Raw genomic sequence first — 21330 nt, forward strand, 5'->3', positions numbered from 1 at the left:
TCTCATTGAGTCATTCATGACGGTGTGATCTGACATTGTGTGCAGAATCACATGGACACGGATGGAGAAATCATCACTGCATTGTGAAGAGCTCCCCGGTTCTCCTCGAGTCTCGTGAAGGAGTGAGTTCAACAGCAGGACGGGAGACTGAGCTGCAGAGTGTATTATGCTTTATTGTAGCTCAGAATTAGACAGTACATTTGTATAAGTGAATAAATGCGCTAAAAAAAGTGCATTTAAACTGTGTTTGTTTCCAGAGGGGCAAAACTGAACCCTTAGCTATACAACGGGCTTGTCCACGTGAATGTTGGGAATAAAACGGTCAACAGTCAAGTCTTTTAAGATGGGATAATGATAAGCATTTAGTTTCTAGAAGCTCTGGCATCACAGTTAACATTGCATCTAACACTCTTCCTAAAAACTTTGACAAAACAACATGGGATGAATAGTAAAAATCAGAAATATGATAACATCCTTTCTCTACCAATGTATTTGGTTGTATGAAAATAAACAAAAACAGCACAAATGGACAATTAATTTACTGTTACATGTGTGCATCATATACATGCAGCTGGAAAGATTTCTTCACTCCTGAAGCTTTAATATTTGGGCCGTTTTACGTCCACCCTGTACAATAGAAGAGGAAACAATCATGAACACACACTGAAAAATAACACACACTGATCGTAACATGACTACATCCCACTAGACGGAAAAACACCCAATTCCCATGAGCTGATCAAATCTCATTTCTTTTCTGAGGTCATTTACGTGAGCTTCAGCCCATATCAGACCTGCGTTTGGTTTTTTAAATAAATGTGGTTCAAAACCCAGTTTTACTCGGAGCAAATCATTCTCATAATTATTGGAGCCTTACATTACATACAGTTTTGTATGAATCGTGCATTAGTTTGAGCGTTGATCGATGTACATAACTAAAAAATATAATGCAAAATAAAATAAAAAAATCATGCAGAGTGATGTGCCATTGACCCTTAAGAAGCTTTATCCGCTTCACGAGTAAATTAATTTCTAATTACAATAGGCTACTCTTGACACTGAAATAATAATAAATAAAAAAATTGTAAAGCCTGTACAAATACTAGAAATTGTGAAAAAAGGAAATAAGAGGGAATTGTGTAACAAACATTTGCACGTTTGATTTATCTATTAAAACTATTGCCATTTTGTCTGCTTGACTGTTTCCTTTTTTAATTATATGATGTCATTACATTTTATTGTCTGGCCTCCAGCCAATCGCTGCATTACTAATCATTGTTTCGAGTGTCGATATATCTGCTCTTTCCATCCAAAGTTGCGAATTTATGGCATAAAACATTTGCGAATCAGGTTTCCATCCCAAAATAGTCACTTCCTGGAAAATTGGCAGCAAAATATCAGTAATAAAAACGGAAGTTGCTCTTTTTTTCCCTCCATCATAAACGAGTGTGTCTCAGAGCGTCAGACGAAACTCAGTAAACGCTGTCGTGTTCTCTAGCGTCCGGATGCTGGTGTTCGGGAACACACTCGTGTGTGTGAGACGCTTCTGGAGGGAATTACACCAAATCATTCTGATCACACACTTTCAGAAGCACCAAACCAACATTAGAGATGCTGCGATGCCATTGGTCCGCTGGCTACTCCAGTTATCCAATCACAGCCTCCGCTGAGGCAAAGTTTGTGTTGCGCATTGAGGGATTTATTCTGCAAATGTGTTTCCATCATAGTTTATGTGCACGTCTTATCGGATGAGAAAAAAAAAAAAAAAATCACTGGCCTCAATCGAGCGCATTCATTTTTTTATGCGATATCCCAAAATTCACATAAAATAGGTGGATTAGAAGATGGCAAAATTTTGGAGGAAAAAGAGAAATATATAAATATCTGATTTCAAAATATGAGTCGCCCACATGATGAAAATTCCAGTATTTTTGCTGTTTACATCCATTTTTTTAGGATTTTTTTTTTAGACTGAAAAGAAAAGAAGAGAGAAGAGAAAAACTGACAACACTCACCCATCTGCCTCCATCTTCTTTCTCTTCTCAATGATCTGAAATAAACACAGACAGTGTGAACATGCAGCAGGATTCATCATCATCATCATCATCACACCATATGGGGGGTTCAGCGCTTACACAGCGCTTACACATTCACAAACTCACAGCACTGATTTTCTTCCACTGACGGTCTAACTCGGCCTTCTCGTTGGTTTCTTTAAAGCGACGAGTCTTTCGGCCCTCGGACATTTTGATGCCGTACTGGAAGGCAGCCCTGCAAACACACCATCATCATAATTAGAGTGAACACACAACCTCACATGGCCGAACTGAGAAAACAGAGGCTGTGTTACTTTGGCAGCGCCTCCTTGTTGTTCATGTAGTCGCTGTACTCCTCTTGAGTGTCGAAGTCCCAGCGGCCCAGAGGACCCTTCTTATTACCCTGCAAACAGACACACTCGTGAACACGCCTGACCAGAGACACTCGGACAAATTACAACTCAAACTCATACATGCCTGGTCCATCTTGCTGTAGTCCACTTCTTCATCGCTGTCCACAGCCAGGTCATCCATCCTGCAAGACAAAGCAGCATCAACAACATCATCATCTCTGAAGGAGTAGCTCACTTCAGAGTTATAATCTCCTGATCATTTACTCTCCCCCACTTAAGATGTTCATGTCTTTCTTTCTTCAGTGGAAAAGAAATGAAAGGTTTTTGAGGAAAACACTCCAGGATTGTTCTCCATATAGTGACTTCAATGGGGTCCAACCATAGACTGTAAAAAAATATGGACAACGCCCCTTCGCTCTCTTCCATTGGTGAGAAATGAAGCCGCCAGTGTCCTGATATGGCGCTGACATCTTGGGGCTTGAGTCTGCGCAGTAGCGATCTCGGGACCAGACCTGCGCAGTCGTGAGCGGGAAGTAAAGCCGCGAAATCAAGGCCCCGCCCTCACTCTCGGTGTGAAATAATTAATTATAGAAATTTAGATATTAAATTTAAAGCTCCAATCTCCTCAGTCCTCAGAAGATCCTGAAAAACAGTCTGTTGGTGCTTCAGTGACTACTTCGCTCAGAGAACCTGTCAATCACAGCTGTCAATCATGACGTCACACCACCGCAACAAATAACTAACTAAAAACAAACTTATTTTAAAAACAAACACTTGAATTTACATCAGCGTGATAAAAACTACAGTACATGACAGAAACCACCTTCAGAAAAAAGATATTTGAAGTGTAATTAAATTGTTTAGTTGGTCTCACGTCCCGCTGAATAACACGGGGAGGCGGGGCTTATGACCTATACTAGGACCAGCCACCGGGGGGCGATCGAGACGCCTTGGCTTCACTTTTCAGGGCTTGTGCGGCACGCTTCGGTCCAACGGGTTGAAGGTCCAGATGTGAGTTTCAGTGCAGCTTCAAAGTCTCGACATGATCCAGCCGAGGAATAAGAGTCTTATCTAGACAAACCAGCGGATATTTTATAACAAAATAAACATTTATATAGTTTTAACCACAAATGCTGGTCTTGCACGACCACGACTTCACACATTACGTAATCACGTTGAAAGGTCACGCGTGTTCCGGTTCAGAAATGTAGGGTAGGGCGAAAAACTCCATCCCATTTTCTCCTCCAACTTCAAACTCGTCTGACATCGTTGTTTTACCTTTTATTTATGAATTAATTTTTTTGCAAATGGTGTTTGACTTCCACGAGTGACCTTTCAACCTGATTACGTAATGCAGAGCTAGTGCTAGACGAGCATTTGTGGTTTAAAAGTATATAAGTGTTTGTTTTGTTATAAAATGTCCGCTGGTTTGTCTAGATAAGACTCATCTTCCTCGGCTGGATCGTGTCGAGACTTTGAAGCTGCACTGAAACCTGGAATGTGTTTTCCTCAAAAACCTTCATTTCTTTTCCACTGAAGAAAGAAAGACATGAACATCTTGGATGGCGTAAATGATCAGGACATTTGAACTCTGAAGTGAACTCCTCCAGTCAGTGTTCACGGGAGAAGAGATGAAGGCAGGAACTCACGTGGCAGGATAGCATTCGGCGTAACTGTTCGACATCCCGAAGAAATCTCCCAGATGCTTCTTCTCTTCACGTCTGCTTCCAGTGCTCGCAGTTAAAGAAGCAAACTACAAACTCAGCACTGCAGTGCGAGGCATCATGTTACTCGACAGCACTTTAAAATCATACACACGAATGCATCAATTATATACGATATTCATGTCTGCGCACAAACCATGATAATAAATAAGGATATTGAAAAAAAAATTAGATCTAAGCATAACTGGAAAAATGAATCTTCATTAACCTAATGTAACGTTTCTAATGAAACCAATTACTGAAAACACAGATATCTTGTTATGTATTATCCAGCCAATCGCTGGGCTGTCTTAGAGACCAATTAACCCTTACATAAAATGTAGTATATTAAATCATTTCTGCACATTATTGCTTATAACAAGAACATTAAGTGCTGTATAAGTGCAGAACCTGAATCCGATTGTTCTCTTTCATGCAAATGTCAGTGATTGGCTGCAATGACCAACGCTAAGTCCCAATTGGCCTACTTCTACTACGCACGCCCTAAAAGTATGTGTAGCAGAAGAGTAGGCAAGCTTTAATACATACTTTATCATTATTATGTGCATCCTGTCACCGTTTAAACTGATCTGTCAATCATCTCGTCACAGTTAAAATCCTCCACATTCAATCTAATTTAATTTCCTACTGTTTCGGAGACAAATGTCGCGTTTGCATTATGATTCATTTAAAAGTTAATGACTAGACGTATCTTTATAAAAGCTGAAATTTAACGTGGATAACATTAAATAAATATCTTAGATACTGATTATTAACCTCTCTACGTATCCGTCTGACTCACACATCCGCCATTTTTGTAGTATTTTAACACTTTTTATTCATGTTTGTAGTTCTAATGGAATCCTCGTCCGACACTCAATGGGTTGTGGGTAATATTAGCCGTTAGATTGAGCACGGATCTGCACTTCGGACTCTAACCGGAAAAAGTGGACCATACGGTATCTTTGTAACACTCTTTTCAACATACTGTGATTCGGGACACACTAATTCTATTTTCGAATACTATTTAGATCTGGTTTGGGACGCAGCAGTCGTGATTTTGAAGCTTTTGATGCAACAGGAGAATTTCGAAATATGGCCATGTGAAGGTTACCGTAAGGTACCGTACTGAGTTATATCCATGAGTCCTATTCTTTATGAAACAAGATTTTTTTGGCTTTAGGTCTCAAAAAATCCTGTTGATTTCCGACCGGATTTCAAGTAGCCGTTTCATCATTTGGGACAACTCTGATGGTATCGCTCTATACACAAAGAGCAACAGTGAACTGACTCGTGAAGGATATGCTTCTGGACCGACTCCAGCAAACTTCTCATTGATTAACTTGATCTGGTCCTTCACAGAGCTTGGACCTGCAAGACAACATCACAACTACAGCATTGAAGAACTCAACAGGCTTGGACTTTAGCATTCAAACTTGTGTGTGTTTTTTTAAATTTGCAAATTTTTCAGTGAACTATTCCTTCAATGAACCATTTTTATGAGGAAGATTGTGAATACTCACCTTTATCGATGTCTATAGGCTGAAAGGACAGAAATATTAGACAATTATTACAGAGATTGCTTACTTATGATAGTGATATCCATAAGTTCTGCACAAATATTCTAAAGCAATGAGAATCATTTTCTCTGGTACTCTTCAATCTTTGAAAATTGAAAAAAAATACGTTTTGTGTTTTTTAAAGAATTTTTTACCGCATTGTATAAAAAATGGTACGAAACTCGGTAAAGGTTTTGGCACTTGCGAATTTCCTCTAGTGGAAGCGTTTGGTACTGCAGCCAAACATCAATCTCAAATTTGGACAACTTGTTTAGGTTTTGATTTTCTTGCAGTTAAAACATGATGATTTTGAAAATATATATTTCATATCAAATTTAAAATAGTATTTTTGTGCATTTTTCATAAAACATCAAATTCTGTTACTTTTTTTTTATTTCACTGTTTTAAACTTTTCACTTCAGCAATAATCTGCCAAGTTTCGTCAATTTCAGTCTGTGCTCTAAAGTATTCAACATTTACCACAGTTTAAGTTGGAAATGTAATTTTCAGGTCTATGCTTAAAAAGTGAATAAATGGATTATAAATACAGCGTAAATATAATTTAGTATGATAAAATCCCCTAAAATACAAAATATTAAATAAAAAAAACTTTCAAACTAAAATATAGTACATTAATTTCATTGAAAAAATAAAAAGAAAAAAATCTTTAATTTTGGACCAACACGCGAAGAGCACCAGAGGTTTAAACAACAACGATCAGCTGACCTCCTCATCAGCTCGGGGCTTCTCAAAGTAACTGTGTCGTCTTTTCTCCTCGTCCCGATCTCTCTCTCTCTCTCGCTCTCTCTCCCTCTCCCTCTCCCTCTCTCGCTCTCGGTCTTTCTCCCTCTCCCTCTCACGGTAGCGCTCTTTCTCTTTGTCTCTGATGCTCTTGGAAGTGGAGGGTATGTAGTCACCGATGTCATCAAAGATACTGCGTGGACACACACACACACACACACACACGTGGTTAAGAAGCTAATGATCGGATCATAAACGTAAAACACTTTGACTGCATGTGAACTCACCTTAAGTCAGCCTCTGGTGCTTTCTTCTCATCCAGACGCCCTGAAAACAGGAAACACTCAGCTTTCACACATACACAAGCACTACACGTGTGTATGAGAAATCAAAAATAATTAAAATTTATTTTTCTTCTTTGCACTTTGCAAATTTCCAAAATAAAAAGAGCGCATTTTACATCAAAATGCATTTGAATTTGGTTAACACTGTGCTTACTTTCTCTGTTTTGCTCTGAGCTATATGAAACCTGAAGACTTATTAATATCATAGATCTTGCAGAGTGTTTTTTATATACAGTACTGTGCAAAAGTCTTAGGCACATTAGTATTTTCACCCCCAAAAAAGTGGTTAAGCCAGTTATTTATATCGTTTGCTCTAGTGTGTCAGTAATGTAACATTTACCGACTGTTGTCAGACTCACTGGATTATTACAATTAATGGCTAAATGAATGTTTGGAAATGTAAACTGATATTTCCTACTGACACACTACTACTAAATTACTGACTTAAACCATTTTTTGGGAGTGAAAATACTAAATGCCTAAGACTTTTGCACAGTACTGCATTTTCTTTTCTTGTTTTTAAAATGGCAGTTTAACACTGCCGCAGAGTTTCTAATGCAACGGCTAAAGGCGTAATGGCTTTCTCTCTTCTGACCGTCGTAATCAATCTCTCGGTACTTTGATCAGTGATATCTAGGGCTGATCTCTAGTGAACATTCAGCTCTACCTTTGTCCTTCTTCTTGATTTTCTTGTTGCGTGTGCCTTGCCTCAGGTACGACAGGATCTGTGTCAGTTTGCTGATGACTATGTCATTGGTGGTGAGTGTCGTCTGAGCCTGAGGAACAAAAACAGCAGTTTGACTAGACATTAAATATGAGCTGAAGAAAGCGAGAGTGCCCACAATGCCACGTTCTGAGTGTTTTTAGCCCATTGCGATTAACCCGTGAATTGAACAGTGCTGGATCAGTTATTCGCCGTATATACTTCAGCATGAGCAATAGCAGTAGTGACGCTTGATTTGGCAACCACCACTAATAATTCACTCGAACAATATCCAGCATTTGAAAGCACGTCAGAGTAAAACATGTTAGCATCTGCGTCCTTAAGCAATGTCAAGGTTTGTAGTGTTGTGTTCGGGGTCTGTACCTCCATGGTGGGGCAGTCGGCTTTGCTGCGGATGAGTGTGGTTGGGATGTCTGTGTCTGCGTACTCGTCTTCCAGGTCCACCACATACGCCATTCGGCCCGGCAGGAAAAGCTCATTACGCTCCATCGGACGACCCTTGAACAGGATACGATAGATGTTTCGTCCTAAAGAGCAGAAACAATACACACAACTCACATGTAGTTCAGTCTTATTGCTGTCCAGAGACATTAGGGGCTTTTGCACTGGGTAGTTCTTATGGCTGGGACGATACACCCATCGCCTGATTCGATACTATCACAATACTTGAGTGCCGATACGACAAGCATTGTGATTTTTAACAATTGCGATTCGTTATTTATATTCGTCAATCACTTGTCGCCACCTAGTAGCAAAACAATGTAATCGCTAAATGTTTTATTTTAAGTGGCCAGTTTCTATCAAAAGCTCATTTGCTCTATTTTGATCACTACCGTAGACATCAGTGTTTATATTTGAACTTTAAACTTTTATCCCAGTACTTCTGTGATAATATGAACTATTGTATCACAGAAATAATGATTCTATAGGGGCTTTCGCACCGGATAGTTCTAGGAACGAGCCACCAGTGTGTTTCCCAGAGAACTAATGTTTCCCATAGGAAGGTTTTCCTGGTTGCGTTCACATCGCCAGCAGGAACTCTGAAGTGACGTGAGACACGCTTGTTGTTGAGACTTTTATTTTGACAACTCTGAGAACGGCAACGTTCTCCGTGTTCATTAGTGTGTGATCTGTCTATCAGTGCCGTCTCATACGTTATCAGACAGAACTGTTACACACAGAGAGTAGACAGTGATGAAGAGTTATTAGCGTATGCGTGTGTCTGATGAGCAGAAACACATAATCATGTTTCTCTTGTTCTCCTCAAAGTGGCGTTGGATGTTCTCCTCAGCGTAAAGGTTTAGAGGCTCATCGATCACTGTTTTACATGTTGGTAGAGTTCGTTTTTTTTTTGGCTGGTGTTTCGCGTGCGTTCTGCCATTTAGCGCTACACTTACGTCACTGGTAGTTCCTATTGTGCTGGGTTAGATACTACTCTGAAGTAAGAGCTAAATTATGGCTCGTTTCCACTGAACGGTACAGTACGTAATTATTTCTGTTTCCACTGTCTCGAAAAACTAGGGGTCTGAGAATGTGGGACTCTGGGTGCGGGACTGTAGCTGCAGGCTCCGAGTCTGCAGCTTCATAATGTTGAACCGTACCGCTTTTTCAGTACCCTAAAGGGTGGAGCTAGACTCACTGCAGGACGTTGATTGGTTGACAGAGTATCGTCACTTGAGCGAGCTACAAGGGGAATGACAACATAAGAGGCGCCATTTTTTAATATACAGTTGAAATACAATACTACTGTTATTGTGTCACAAAATGTAGTTTTGAGAGTTTTTCAGGCGAGAATGTAGTTGTTTAAAGCTCAAATCTGTGGTTTATTTATAAAGATTTATGAAATCTTCCAGAAATTTGATCCAGGTTGTGAGATCCTGGCGATCACCGGCGCTGGTCCTTCTGCATTTGCCACCGACTCGGACATCTCTGTAGTGGTTAAACACGAGATATAATTCGTCTTGTGTATATCTAATGGGCGATTTTTGGGCTTGTGAATCTATCATTTGTTCTTTGACCAATCGTTTTGGCTGAGGGCTAAGTGAAGTTTCATGACTTTATATAGAGGCAGGGTTGAGTTTTATAAAGAGGCAGGGTTGAGTTTTATATTTCGTTTTGTTATAAATAGGCTAACGTGATACATGCAGTGAATATAATCAATAGGCGTCGCCTGAACCACATTTGTGTGGCTATGTTTAAGATTAAGATAATGTTTAAGATTCCTTTAAATGAAAATGAAAAGAGGCAGTGTGGTGTTCTATTACATATTTCATTTTATTGTTGCCTAAAATGTACATGCAGAGATAACCGGAGTAGCAGAGCAACCGGAGTGACGCTGTTCAAGTTGCAGAATTAACGTTCTCGGGAGTCATTCTCCTGAGCTGGACTTGGCAAGTCCAAACTTTGCGTACTTGGTATAAACGCCTAATATCGGCGCTTGTCTCCTTGTGACATACAGCCACTAGCGGTGAAGCAAGAACAAGATCTGCTGAAAGTCATCCATTGTTGTTTACTATGTCGCTTTCCTCTTCGCACGAAAATGACGTCGATCGCCTCTTTCCGGCATAAGCTACACCAACGCCTATCAAGTAAGGGTACTTATGGCGGTGGAAACGCAGGTCGGATCAGGGTTTACGGTCCTGAATCGTACTGTACTGTACTGTACCGCTCAGTGGAAACGAGCCATTAGTTCCCCTAAAAGGCTTTCCTAGGACTAAAATCCTTCCCAGTTCCTGCTTCCACCAATAGTTGGAAAGTTGAAAGTGTTCCTCCAGTGCGAAAGCCCCTTAATGAGATTAAACACAGACTGAACTCACCCAGGCGAGTCTTGAACTCAATCTTCTGCTCTGGATCTTCATCTCTCCTGTCAAACACAAACATGTCAATAGAGACTCGCAACTGGGTTAAAGGGTTAGTTCACCCAAACATGACAACTCTATCGGTAATTACTATCCATCATGTTGTTCCAACCCCGTAAGACTTTCGTCCATCTTCGGAAGATAAATTAAGATATTTTTAATTAAATCTGAGAGCTGTCTCACTCCTTTATAGGCTGCTATGTAATTTCATTCTGCCGGCCCACAAAAGTTGATAAAGACATTGTTAAAATAGTTCAAGTGACTAAAGCGGCTCAACCTTAAGTTCATCAAGCGACGAGAATACTTTTTGTGTGCAAAAAAAACTTTATTCAACTCTTCATTTTCTTGCGTGTGGGCCTCTGATGCGAGTTCACAGCGACGCATGCGCGAGAACTGAGGAGATGATGCAGACGGGTCTCGATGTAGTGTTTACAGTGGCTCTAAAGTGTGCATTTCCTGGATGTCCGAATCGTGAGAAACCAACGAGAAGTGCCTTACCAATGCCTCAAAATAAATGGCTTACATTTCACACTTTCCAATTAAATGATCGTGAACGTCGTCTTCTCAGTTCCCGCGCATGCATCATGGCGCTCTCATGAAGTCACTCAGAGGCCCACACACAAGAAAATGAAGAGTTGAATAAAGTGTTTTTTGCGCACAAAGTATTCTCTCCGCTTGATAAACTTAAGGTTGAGCCACTTTAGTCACTTGGACCATTTTAACAATGTCTTTACTAACTTTTGTGGGCCAGCAGAATGAAATTACGTAGAAGCCTATGAAGGAGCGAGACAGCTCTCAGATTTAATCAGAAATATCTTAATTTGTGTTCCGAAGATGAACGAAAGTCTTACAGGGTTGGAACGACATGAGGCTGAGTGATTACTGACAAAGTGTTCATTTTTGGGTTAACTATCCCTTTAAGTGAACAAATAAGAACTTATGAAACATACTTGACTTCCTTCTGCACTTTCTCAATCATGTCCTCCTCTTCCCGCTCCTTACTGGTGATCTCAGCTCTGACCTGAAATTAAAACAGTACAATAAACACAAGCATATATGTGGCAGTGGTTTGATTTTCAAACAATGGTTACGTGGATGTACCTTCTGTAGCAGGGCGAAATCCAAACCCTTCACCAAGTGAGTGTGCTCCATATCACCACCCAAGAACTTGGACTCCTGGATCAGCTGACGCCTTTTCTCTGCGGCTGATTTGTCCCTGTTCAACAACAGTGCAGGAAAAAGACAAACAAAAATGCACATTCAAATACAAACCAATGACAAAGCACTTTTTACTGATAATTCCAAGGCAATAATCAGTCCGATAATAAGTATTCAGTCGTTAATATTAGCCCTAGACAAAATAGCATACGGTTAAACTCTTGGTATTTTTGTTCACAGCTGCAAGACAAAACAGTGTCACCATGTTCAGCGATTTTGGGAGTAATGCAAATGAAAATGAACGAATAAATTACTACATTTACAACGGCACAAATCTGTAGAAAGACGCAGAAGAAAACAAATGATGTGAAACGAATTATAGAAAAATAAATGTCGAAAATGAAATAAATCAGCAATATCCTGGTGATTTTCGGGGCAGATCACAGCCTTCAGACGGACCGCTGGATGACATCTAAAAACAGCAAGTGAATTTCAAGTAATGGTCTACAAAAAAATAAAAAAAATGTTGTTACTTTAGGGAATTATAGTCATTTTACTAAAACGGACAGCATTTTTTAGTCTCTGGCAGCCATGTGAAATACAAACTTCAAAATGATGATTATTAGGGATGCACAATATATCGGCCACCATATCGGTATTGGCCGATATATGTTCCGTTTTAATCTTATCGTTATCAGACAAATAAGAAAATATTAGAGGTCGACCGATAGTGGATTTTACCGATACCGGTATTTAGGTTTAACCGAACATGCAGATAACCGATATTTTTTTAATTGGATATTGGGATTAAAACAAACATAACACTCATAATCATAACACAAGTAAAACAGTGATGAACTGAATTGTGCTAAATGAAATAAATATATAAATATGAATACATTAAAATGAGAAGTTCTAACTAAAATAATTTAAACACTAAAATGTTACAGGTCAAATGTGTGTTTCTTTAGCTATAACCATAAACATAGCCTATTTAAGTTTCAGAGGTAACACTTTGCAAGTCCCATTTGTTAACAAGGATGTATTAGCTAGCTTTCATGAACTATATGCATTATGCAATCATTTTACTTTCACCAATCAATTATCGGTACCGATATATCGGCAAAACCGATGAATCGGTCGACCTCTAGAAAATATGGCTGATATATTAAAGCTGATAAATACTGTATTATTTCCTTCAGCTGAGACACTTCAGATGCGCACTGTTCAACATGATGGTTTTGAATTGCTTGAAATATGATTGGAATCACTTCAAAAAAGGAAAATACGGTTCAGTGCAACATATAGCAGAGCAAGTCTGTCATATAAGCAATTCAATGAGAACATCATTATAATTGTGTGATGGGACATGGATTTTAATGGTGAGACTTGTTTTTGTAATCAGGCTTTCAAAAATGTATATAAAATAAAATATTTTGATTTAGATTTATCGGCCAATACATCGAGAATCAGCTTTGAAATATAAAGAATTATCGGTATCGGCACATCCCTATTGATTATTGACAAATGCACTACAACCTACATGCAAAGTTGGTACAAAACAGTCAAAAAAAGCCCCTAAAACTAGGACAGGGGTTCTAATAAGAAAGTCAACAGAAATGACAGGTGCCTAAACATATACAGAAGATGGTCATATAACAAAACACAGCTAGAGAAAAATAATTCTGATTTATGCAACATGCAGTAAAAAATGAAAGGCACGAATGTCAGGAAACTCACGCCTCTGCGGTGGGTCCCACGGCTCGATAGTTGGCAGTGGTGCTGATGAGCTCCGTCTCCTCGTAGTCTTTATTAACGCCATCACGTCGCTCTCGAGCACGATCACGGTACTTCTCCGCCAGCTCGCGCTCTCGCTCCATCTCCTGCTGCCGCAGTTTAGCGTAGTAACTTCAAACAGAAGCGTGAAGCGGAAGAACAGAGAAAAAAAAAATCTCTCAAAACACTATTGAATTTTTACAAGACACATTTTACATGCATTTTAGTACTTAATTTAAGCAGTAATGAATGGGGGAAAATAGGAACTCCTGAAAAAAATCTAATTCTTCCTGGTGTGTTCATACATGAACTTCACTAGCACAGGAGGTGATGACTGTATAAATACTGTATTGTGTATTGCATGCAAGTAATAGAAAAAAAACACACAATTATTTATGAAATAAAATTATGTGTATTTATTGAGGGGTTTTAGTGTGGATCTTTCTTGGCCAGCAGCCATATCACCCTGTAGCCCAAGACTGGTTGCCCACTGAAGCTAAGCAGGGCTGAGCCTGGTTAGTACCTGGATGGGAGACCTCCTGGGAAAACCAGGTTGCTGCTGGAAGAGGTGTTAGTGAGGCCAGCAGGGGGTGCTCACCCTGTGGTCTGTGTGGGTCCTAACGCCCCAGTATAGTGACGGGGAAACTATACTGTCAAAAGAGCACCGTCCTTCGGATGAGACGTTAAACTGAGGTCCTGACTCTCTATGGTCATTAAAAATCTCAGGATGTCTTTCGAAAGAGTAGGGGTGTAACCCCGGCATCCTGGCCAAATTTGCCCAGTGGCCTCTGTCCATCATGGCCTCCTAATCCTCCCCATATACTGATTGGCTGATTGGCCCATATAAACATCTCGATAATTTCTGGGATTTGGTCAATAACGATAATTAGACGATATTTTGCTGTGTGTTTATTGTGTTGATACATTGGCAGGTTTAGGACTGATTACTAAAGTTTTGGATATTCTTTATATTCGCTGCAGTGGTTAGTTCACAGCAGTGACAGAAATTACATTTTCCAATAAATTTTAAATTATTTTTTACTTTTATCTGCATTTTTTTACCTTTATAAGGGCAATTTTTTCTTCCCTAATTAAATGTAGCCTATGCATAATTTATTATGTCAAATAACTACATAAGACGACACTACAGGGCTGTTACCAGTCAAATGAAATCAGTATCAACTAAATTGCTCTTTGCAGTGCAGAGGAGACACAGACGCTGCATCTGAAGAGGCGTTTAGATGCATTTACTCAGTTTAATGCAGCTCAGAGGGACATGAATGCATTTAACCTGCAGCTACACATGCAGAAATAATGCTTTACAAATAAAACTTTGATGATATATGAAATGATTTTAAAATTTAAAAGATACTTTAAATATAAAACTGAAACCGCCAGTAGGTGGCAGCAAGTCGCTGTTAATGAGCGAGTCATTGAGTCAATTCGTTTAAATTAGGGCTGCACGATATTGAAGAAAAGTGTGATATGCAATAACTCATTAAATAATGCGATATTCGATAAGATAATGCTTAAAGCGTGTAAAATAAGCTTAAATTATCTTTAAAATATATTTAGAATTATATAACCTACATGCGTGTTTCACATTGTTTTTGTGACAAGAAAACATCCCTAGAGCTTCTGAAAGTGAACATCAGTGTTTAACTGTAGCGTAAGAAGTGTTATTTTAACATCAGTGTAAACCACAGGGTTCAGGATATCCTACATTAGGTTTATTTCACAACAGAAACTGAATAATCAAATGTAAAAATAAAACACTGCTTAGTTTTCACTGAATGAATTACATATATACTGATTCTTATTAAAGCTACAAACGTTATTCAGCCGAGAGCAGCGAGTGATTTTCTCTCTGTCTTTTGTTCATGACCCGTTATTGCAAGCCGATGCGATATGCATATCGCGATATATATATATTTGCGATAATTTCAATATATTGTGCAGCCCTGGTTCAAATGGACTGATTTATTCAGTGAAACACCACTGTGTGTTGCTCAGAGATACAGAACAGTTTTGCCGTGGCTTTGTTGGTGAAATGGAGAAAAACAGGCAATATTGTGTCTAATATGCAAGTAACTTAATTGTTTATTGAACTGTTGTATAAAATCAGTTTCACATTTGCAATTGTGCTGCTATTTGAAAAAACAGCATCTTTGTGTGATTCACTATATCATGATATAAACATAGTCTAAAAGGCATACTCATACAGGGGCAATGTTTTTATTTGATAAAATGATAATTAATGCAGAGCGAAACGTAGGAGAGTGTGTGCAGAAGAGACAAAAGCAACAGCAGGATTAGATATTAAAGCAGTAGTAATGTAGGAGGATTCATTCATGTTCCTCAACTCACCTTTTCTTCTTACGTCTGCGAGCCGCAGGATCCTCGTCCTCGTTATATTCCCGTGGCATCCTGGGAAAATCATCGCAACAAAAAGTTAACAGGACTGTTATCATAGAGACACGCAGTGCACACATGACCACAGAAAGATCTTAAACAAGTGTGTTCAAAAGCAAAGTACTCATGTTGTCGTGTTTTGGAGGGCGGAGCGGAGGACGGGGTCGATCTCGGGGTCATCAGAAGCTTCCTGAAGTCATCATTGGTCAGCTTGGATCTGAGGGTCACAAACAAAATTTCACTGAGACACAAGGACAGATTGCTATCTCGACTCGAGATAGTAACGTCACTGAATCGACTGCCACAAAATAATACCATAATAACAAAAGTTATTACATTTAGATTTAGCATTAGAGAAGCAAGATCCTATGCATTTTAATGTTAGGTGTAAATGCGATTGCTTCTGCACTTGTCTTTGAATACTGTCACTGCTGATGCTTCACTCATTTAAATCACATGAGAGGAAAAAACACCTAAAGTTACTTAGAAATAAATAAAGGGAAAGCTAAAGATTTAACAAAAGAATGTTCACTGCAGAAAACGAGTCCATGGCGGCACTGATCATCAGCACATTATTGACAGGTGAAGAGCACTTACTGTAGCGCTGACCGATGATCTTCCACCTCATGGCCATCAGGAGCCAGAGGATTGGAGTACACCTCGGCTGAAAGACACACACATCAAATGTTTGCCTTTAAATGTTTGTATACTAATCAGTTGTTAGTTTTAACCTTTAATATCAAAGTAATGTACCAACTGACAGGGTTCCCTGTGTAGTTTACATCATTAGATGAGAGTTTTTGTCTATCTATGAGATAAACTGACATGTACTGTATCCGATATACATCCAACTGAATCGATATCGGAAGTGAATCGAATCGCAAGCGTGTGAATCGAATCATTCCTCGTAACGTTACTCGACTCTACAGTGTTGTAAACAGTGAGGGTTTGGCTGCAGGAGCTTTGCTGTATTTGTGTTAATGCGTGTTTTATTTGCACACAGACAATCTTCTTGTATATCTCTTACATATTCTTTAACTTATCAAACGTACACATTATCTTTGAAATCTAAGTTACACAGAATCACTACCAGTTATGCAAACGGCACAGGCATGTTCATAGAATGTAACAGCGTATTTATTTTCATACGATAAGAACATATATGATGTGATTATTCATCCGCACACAACATAAACTTAATAAACGGTATGTAATACTTACATTCGCGTTCAGGCATGATGAAATTAAACGAGTCGCTCTAAAACGCGACTCGACGCACTTTAATGTTGATAGTAGGTCTGATGACGTCACACTTCCGGTTATCAGTGTCACGTCGCAGCAGCGCCGCCTGTTGACCTGGAGGAGAGCCGATCACACTTAATATGTGATAATATTAAGCATTACTATCATAAGTTCACCCACAAAAGTTGTTCCTCAAGTTGTTCCAAACCTGAATGTGTTAATTTGTTCTGTTAAACACAGAAGAAGATCGTTTGAAGAGTGTTGGTAAGACACTGGATGGACCCCATTGACTTCCATAGTTGTTGTTTTTGTTGTTGTTGTTGTTGTTGTTGCTGTTGCTGTTTCCATAAATGATGACAGAATCTTTCATTTTTGGGTGAACTATCTCTTTAAATGGCAAAAAAAAAAAAAAAATAGTTACAGACAAGAAGGTAAAAGTTGAGAAACTATCTTCTCGTGGATTGAAAGCATTATGGTTTTTTTATATTGCTATTTATCATCACAAGCAACATCACTGTTTGGATTATATGAAGGAAGAAATATAGAATACAGTGTTTAAATGAGGCCATTCAAACAATTGGACATCTAATGAACAAATTTAAAAGCTCAAGATACATTTCACTCTGCAATGAAGGAAGGTATAGACATACATCAATAGTAACTGCCTATATTCGAAATATAGTGATAACATGAAAGACAGGAAAGAATAAAGAAAAAGGCAGTAAAAATAGGCCCTAATTGTGTTTATATCAATGAATTTTACGTAGCCTGTTAAATTTTTCACAGGCGTTTTGTGTCGTGTTTTAGGGTTAAAGAAAAGTAAAGATTTTTTTTCTTACAGTGTATAAGAACTGATTTGAATTTATGTTGAAGAAGAAGTTGAAGAAGAAGGCTTCCATTCTCACAACAGCAACGAATTTGAACTGGATGTACAGGAGTAAATGGGAACCTAACTCACATCAAAAAGACATCCTAATGATTGTTCACGTAATTATGATTGTATTGCTGTATTATGATTATAAGACCGAATCTGTGGAGCATGTCAAAGGGCAAATAAAGACAAATACTGTGTAAAAAAAAAAAAAAAAAAACATATCCAGTTCGGTAGGTGGCGGTAATGCAGATGAAGCGTGTTTGAACCCGCAGAAGAAGAGCTCCACTTCCGGTCGCTGAAGGTGACAGTAATGGCGGCGACATCAGTGGTTCGCGGGATCGGCTCGAGTCTGTCGAAGAATCTGCGTGAGATCCGCCTGCAGTTGTGCCAGAGATCAGCCGCCAGTCAGGGGACCAGGTGCAGTACTGAGGCCTTTACTACTCATGCGTTTTGTTACAGAGTGACTGTTCTGTGCCTATCACTCTTACACTGTGCACTGTGTACATGCATTAAATGTAATGTTACATTATAAATACTGTCTGAAATCCTAGTGAATTATATGACAAACCGATTAGCTTCATCCATTGTTATATATATAACGTGATAGATAGATAGATAGATAGATAGATAGATAGATAGATAGATAGATAGATAGATAGACAGACAGATAAGCACTGGCTGCCAAATATGTGTGTGAGACAGCATGTTAATGTGTGTGTCTGACCTCAGTGTGTTTCCCTACTGTCCGCCACAGTGACCCTCAGCAAGTAGTGTGTGTGTGTGTGTGTGTGTTAAAACACTGTGATAATCAAATGTTCACACATGTTCTAATTTGTTACAATGTTTATTTAAATTTAAGTTATGTTCTAATATTTTCTTCAATTATTTTGATGTTTTTTATTATTATTTTATGTATTCCAAGCTTTGGCAATATTGTATTATTCACAGTCATGCCGAGAGAGAGAGAGAACAAACATGAAATAATTTATAAAAAGATTAAGGACATTTGCATTCCACAAATTAGAGTTAATGAAAATATTCTGTTAACTCAGATTCTTCATCTCTGATATTCTGATGCCTGAATTTTCCTTTAAAAAAAAAGCCATTAAAAGAACAGAAGACTTCAAAATTAGTGATGGACTGATATTAGTTTTTTGATGGCCGATATCTTAGAGAGTGGGGTGGCAGATATATAATCTATATAATTTATATTTACTTTAATTAGTATTTAATAAATGATAAATAAATGAAAATACATTTTAAAAATAAATATTTAAAATATACATTATACCGGTAACTTTAGATGGAAACTTCTTGATTATGCAATCCTATTAGCCTACAGTATTTTTCACATATAAAGTAATTATTTAAAAATACATGAATACAATAAAAATGAATAATAATCATATATATATATATAATTTTTTTTTTTTTTTTCAAAACAAAGACAAGGTAACACTAATTGTACAAACAGGACACGGTGAAAATGGCATTACATTATTGCGGCACCTCTTTTCACTTATTGTTATTCTGGTGTCTCTATTGTCCTGTGCTTTGGGTTTCAGCACCCAGTCCAAGCCTATTCATTCACACACACAATGTAAAACCAAATTTACCATTTTAGGCTAATCAACAGTACATTTTTTGTTAACCTTTTATCACAGGTCTCGGAGTATCGGGTAAAATATCGTATCGAGGTGTGGCATGAGGGTATCGTTACACCTCTAGGACGTTAACTATGGCGTTGGTTTTGCCGTATCAGTTCGAGCCCGAGTCCAGTTTACTTCACAGTGGAGACACATTAACATTAACACAGTCACTTCAACTAGACTCTGTGGAGGACTATATCTCTCCGACAGTGAGTGACACACAAACCCGCCTCCTGATGAATATTGTTGCTGTTACAGGGTTATGTTACGCATACATTTTCTCATTCCCGCAGATTTTGTTCTCAAACCCAAAGTTCGCGCACATAAAGCCGCCTCTCAGTACTAATTGAGTTCTTTTTTGCTGCTTATTGCGCTTAAACAGTCGAATACACAAAATAATGTCAAAATCCCAGTCTTGGTGAGTATTCACGTAAACACAGTCAGTCATGTTTTAAGTGAACGTAAACAGTTGAGAAAGAAAACACACGTGTAACAGTATAATGGATCTGTGCGTCAGGTCTTAAAGTGACAGCAGCCTAATAAACCTGCTGCCAAATTATGATAAAATATTAAAATTATCTATATGGCAGTTTTTCCCATGGTATTGATTGATGTCAAATTTGTGTCCAGTGAAAATACTGAGTGGCTGTAACTTTGGAAAACCACTCGTCACAGGGACAGGAGAGCAAACCAGTGAATGTCAAGCCCTGCCGTTCTTACATTTAAAGTAGCCAGCCAATTGTGCAAATGTTGCTACATTACGAACATTATGGCAGGACTACAGAGGTACACACTAGTTACACATTAGCAGAAAGGTAAATTATAATAATAATAAAAAAGGATAGTAAGTCCCCTTTAATAATGGCCTGGCGTGGTCGAGTCCTATCTTGCAGCACACATGTTGATGATTGGTCTGTACTGCGCCGTTCAGACAGATAGCGCAGGTTATTTCTGGTTTTGAAGTGTTCATTAAGGCATTTAGTCACAGTCTGGATCCCTCTTGACTCGTGCGCTCTTCTGTGAGAGGGATGAATGGATTGTGTGTGCGCCTATAAACCAGCCTGACCATTTTTAAATTCAACATGGACCAGGTTCCCAGTCTCATTCTGTTTTGCTAATTATTATTTGTTGATGTTGTTATTTTAGGGATTTTATCGAGCAGCATTATGTGACATTAAAGAAGGCAAACCCTGAGTTTCCCATCCTGATCCGAGAGTGCTCTGGAGTTCAGCCCATGCTGTGGGGTCGATATGGTAAGAAAACACAACTGAAGCATATGCATACCAATGAGCATATACACATAATGATGCATCATCTCTCTCTCTGTCTTAGGTTTTGGTAAAGAACACAGCGTTTCACTGGACAACATGAACGCCGACCAAGTGGCCAAAGCACTTGAAACCATTGTAAATGCAAAATCCTAAGTAAGCCTCATAATGTAAAATGTTGTAAATGTTATGCGTGTCACAAATGGAAAATAAATGTACATTCTAAAATCCTTGGATTTTTTTTTTTCTGAAGCCTTTGCCATGTGTGTGGATTTCCCATTGACCCAAAATATTTCCACTAATCAAAAATGAGAAATCATTGTTCATGCTAGCCTGGTAACAATACAAACTAGAAAACTTTCATAGCCTGTTCTCCAAACGACTGAATGCGACTACATTTCCAAATACAGTGTGAGAAAGTAGTACCTATATGCCACCTGACATAAGTTATCATTTAGTAGGTTTCATCCTAAAACATTTTTATGGCGTGTGAACGTCCCCTTTGTTTCTTTTGCATATTTCCTGCACCTATATTTACTGTTCATTGCTGTCATAAAGGCCCTGTCTACACCGTTTTGGTCGATCGGGTCACATGTGGATGTCATTCCTGTTTACACCTGGTGTTATAATCCA

The 21330-nt window shown here is 38.6% G+C and overlaps 3 protein-coding genes across 6 annotated transcripts in view; 2 read left to right on the top strand and 1 right to left on the bottom strand.

Moving 5' to 3' along the window:
* LOC308705091 (arf-GAP with Rho-GAP domain, ANK repeat and PH domain-containing protein 1) overlaps positions 1-1188 on the top strand; it is a 28047-nt gene extending 26859 nt beyond the window's left edge. For all 4 annotated transcript variants that reach the window (XM_081389926.1, XM_081389925.1, XM_081389927.1 and 1 more), the window contains one exon: positions 46-1188. In XM_081389926.1, the coding sequence (XP_081246052.1) occupies positions 46-87 (42 nt within the window). In that variant the 3' untranslated portion in view covers positions 88-1188. The remainder of the gene's footprint in view (positions 1-45) is intronic.
* On the bottom strand, positions 154-18520 carry ik (IK cytokine). Its single transcript, XM_081389944.1, has 22 exons — positions 17746-18520; positions 17115-17293; positions 16886-17020; positions 16262-16328; positions 15789-15881; positions 15620-15679; positions 13217-13384; positions 11420-11534; positions 11269-11339; positions 10277-10323; positions 7824-7987; positions 7404-7512; positions 6680-6719; positions 6378-6585; positions 5616-5634; positions 5397-5463; positions 4039-4119; positions 2514-2571; positions 2351-2439; positions 2163-2271; positions 2016-2050; positions 154-627 (listed from the first exon to the last, which is right to left on the bottom strand). The coding sequence occupies exons 3-22, from the start codon at positions 16899-16901 to the stop codon at positions 600-602; spliced, it is 1644 nt and encodes a 547-aa protein (XP_081246070.1). The 5' UTR covers positions 16902-17020; positions 17115-17293; positions 17746-18520; the 3' UTR covers positions 154-599.
* On the top strand, positions 18066-20918 carry ndufa2 (NADH:ubiquinone oxidoreductase subunit A2). The gene is made up of 3 exons (XM_081389962.1): positions 18066-18197; positions 20576-20682; positions 20762-20918. Exons 1-3 carry the CDS (start codon positions 18091-18093, stop codon positions 20851-20853), a joined length of 306 nt encoding a protein of 101 aa, XP_081246088.1. The 5' UTR covers positions 18066-18090; the 3' UTR covers positions 20854-20918.
* The last annotated feature ends 412 nt before the right edge of the window (positions 20919-21330 follow it).

The sequence above is a fragment of the Scardinius erythrophthalmus genome (assembly GCF_964197995.2).
Source record: "Scardinius erythrophthalmus genome assembly, chromosome: 17".
Classification (NCBI taxonomy): Eukaryota; Metazoa; Chordata; class Actinopteri; order Cypriniformes; family Leuciscidae; genus Scardinius; species Scardinius erythrophthalmus.